We start from the raw sequence: 2,447 nt of genomic DNA on the forward strand, positions 1-2,447 counted from the left end.
TGGCAACCTGTGACCGCGGCGGTGGCTACGGCGGTGCCCGGGGCACCCCGGGGGGACGTTCTGGGACGGAGCAGCCGCGTCCCATCGCTGAGGATTAGCGACAGCACATCGCCCCTGCCTCGCCCCTCCCATCTCCCGAGTCTTTATAGCCGTTCAGCGCTTCACTGGTAACTTTTAAGCAGGTTCCCTGCAGCAGGGAGTCCCCTGAGTGCCCAGTGGTGCCGATAGCCAAACCCCCGAGGCGGCGATGGCAGAACCACCTGTGTTCGGGACGCTGCAGGTGAAAGAGGTCACGAGTTGTTGTGGGACACGCGGAAACTGCCCTCGGAAAGGGAGCAGCAACACGAGCTGGGCCGTATGTGGTAGCTATAAACAGTCACTCGCCCCGAACTGGTGCCGCAGTGTTGTCTGTACACACAGGGAGATGGAGCCAGGCTCTTGGGGGAGACTTTGGGTCCCCCAAATGACACCCTTCGGTTCAACAGCCACGCTGGGATCACCATCCCGGCTCATGCCACTGCTTGGGGCATCCCAAGGGTGGTGGATATGGGTGGGCGAGGGGAGGAGGTGGATTTGGTGACCTTCCAGGTGGGTTGGCAGCCGAACAGCTGAGGGAATGGAGCAGAAATAGAGCAGTGGGGAAGAAATGAGTCACCCCAGGCTGGGAATAAACAGGGCAGTGGATCCTGGAGTGGCTCTTGGTCCGGGTTTTTGTGGGGATGACAGAATACCCCTTACCAAGACACCCTTCAGGGCTGAATCCACACTGTTTTGTGGGGTAAAGCATCAGGAAAACATGACAAAATGCAGACAGCAGCAGTCAGGCATTCTCAATAATTTATCCCAAGCTGTATATACAAAGACAAGTTCTGGCAGAGGGTTGGGAGGGGAACCTGGCTCCCAGCAGCACTCTTGGCATGCTGGATCTTCCCCCTCAACCCTTGCCAGCTAAAAACTGCTGGAGCTGGGACTCCCCTCCGGAGTTTCTCCAGTGGGTGACAGGATGCATCTCAGCACAGGTCTGACCCCACCACAGAGGGAGCATTCCCTACCCTACATCCCACCTCCTTCCCAAAACACCCAAATAATTAGTGAGGGAGGGGAGAGGTGGGGAGAAGGGCCCCCCACCCCTCAGATCTTGATCTCAGTCCGGAAGGTTTGCTGGACGTGGTCAGAGTGCTTGGCAGGCTGGCGCTGAGCCCGGATGGTCAGCATCCCGTTGTCCCCCAGCGAGGATGACACTGACGTGGGGTCCACGTCTTCGGGTAGCTGGCATTTGTGGGTGAAGGTGTTCATGACGGTGCCATCTGCAGCCAGCTAAGGGGAAAAAATGGGTGAGAAGGGGCGATTTTGGGGTGCAAGCAGGATGGGGGCTCATTATTCCTTGTGCTCACTGTTAATGAACTGTGAATTAAACCCCACTGGGCCAGGGCTTTTATGGAGTTGGGTGGGAGTTAGGGGGTCCCTGCATCCCCTGGTTGAGGATTTGGGGATCCCCCATTTTGGGGGTGAGCAGGAGAGGGAGGAAGCACCCACCTTCTCAGCGTGCACCTCGATCTGGTTGTTGGAGGTGGTGACAATGATGTCCTCAGGGGCGAAGTCGCTGACATCCACCGTGAACTGATAGGTGTTCCCCAAGGTCTTCACCACGCCCGTGTTACCGGGACGAGATGCTGGAGAGGTTCGGGGGAGGTCACAGCTACGGTTTGCTGAGGATCCCTCCTGAAGTAACTCCCAGGTGCCCCCAAACTCACCTGGGAACCCCAAGGTCTCACCGTGGGGCCGGACAAAGCTTCCAAAAAGCTCCATGGTGCTTACGAGCAAGGATTTCACCTTCGTCCACTGCTTCCTCCCACCTGCAACCCCCAGCTCCTGCCGGGAAGGAAGAGTGGAACCCTCTTCCTCGTTCTCCTCCCAGCGAAGGCGACGCTGGATCGGTTATTTCGGGATATTTTGGCTTGACGAGCTTTTTAAAGCCTCGTTAAGGCTCCCGGCCGCCTGCCAGACCTCTCGTAAAACCAGCTAAATTTAGGTCTTGAGCTGGAGACGGTGGAAATATTTCCCTTCTCCGTTCCCTCCACCTCACTGCCATGGAATGCAATGCCTATTATTAAGGAATAATCATGATAATTAATTAAAATACTTATTAAATGCCCCCTGCCGCGGGATGTATGCGGCGATTGGGAGCTCGGGAGTGGTGGGGGGGGGGGGAAACCCGGCTTGCTCCGGCCGGAGCGGGTCCGCCGGCTTCGTCAAGGTCGTTTTTAATTAGCTTGTTTGCAACCTCAGTCCTGCAGTGAAGGCTGAGGCAGGAGGAAGGGTGAGGGGGTGCTAAAAGAAAAGGACGTATTGTCCCCAGAAAGGTCCCCAGGATGGAGTGCCCTGTCCCCGGGGGGCTGCAGGGAGTGAAGGAGGAGGAGAGGGTGCTGGTGTCGGAACACAGCTGG

The 2,447-nt window shown here is 57.3% G+C and overlaps 2 protein-coding genes across 2 annotated transcripts in view; one reads left to right on the forward strand and one right to left on the reverse strand.

The window, feature by feature from the left end:
- Positions 1 to 1,121: 1,121 nt before the first annotated feature.
- On the reverse strand, positions 1,122 to 1,824 carry HSPB7 (heat shock 27kDa protein family, member 7 (cardiovascular)). Its single transcript, XM_009076327.1, has 3 exons — positions 1,755 to 1,824; positions 1,537 to 1,673; positions 1,122 to 1,317 (listed from the first exon to the last, which is right to left on the reverse strand). The coding sequence occupies exons 1-3, from the start codon at positions 1,807 to 1,809 to the stop codon at positions 1,132 to 1,134; spliced, it is 378 nt and encodes a 125-aa protein (XP_009074575.1). The 5' UTR covers positions 1,810 to 1,824; the 3' UTR covers positions 1,122 to 1,131.
- A 347-nt stretch (positions 1,825 to 2,171) lies between these two features.
- LOC103803756 (chloride channel protein ClC-Kb-like) overlaps positions 2,172 to 2,447 on the forward strand; it is a gene marked incomplete at its 3' end in the record, with an annotated part of 2,912 nt that continues 2,636 nt past the window's right edge. Inside the window, 1 exon segment of the mRNA XM_009076328.1 lies at positions 2,172 to 2,442. Within this exon segment, the coding sequence (XP_009074576.1) occupies positions 2,172 to 2,442 (271 nt within the window).

This window comes from Acanthisitta chloris, unplaced genomic scaffold, assembly GCF_000695815.1.
Source record: "Acanthisitta chloris isolate BGI_N310 unplaced genomic scaffold, ASM69581v1 scaffold29496, whole genome shotgun sequence".
Taxonomy (NCBI): Eukaryota; Metazoa; Chordata; class Aves; order Passeriformes; family Acanthisittidae; genus Acanthisitta; species Acanthisitta chloris.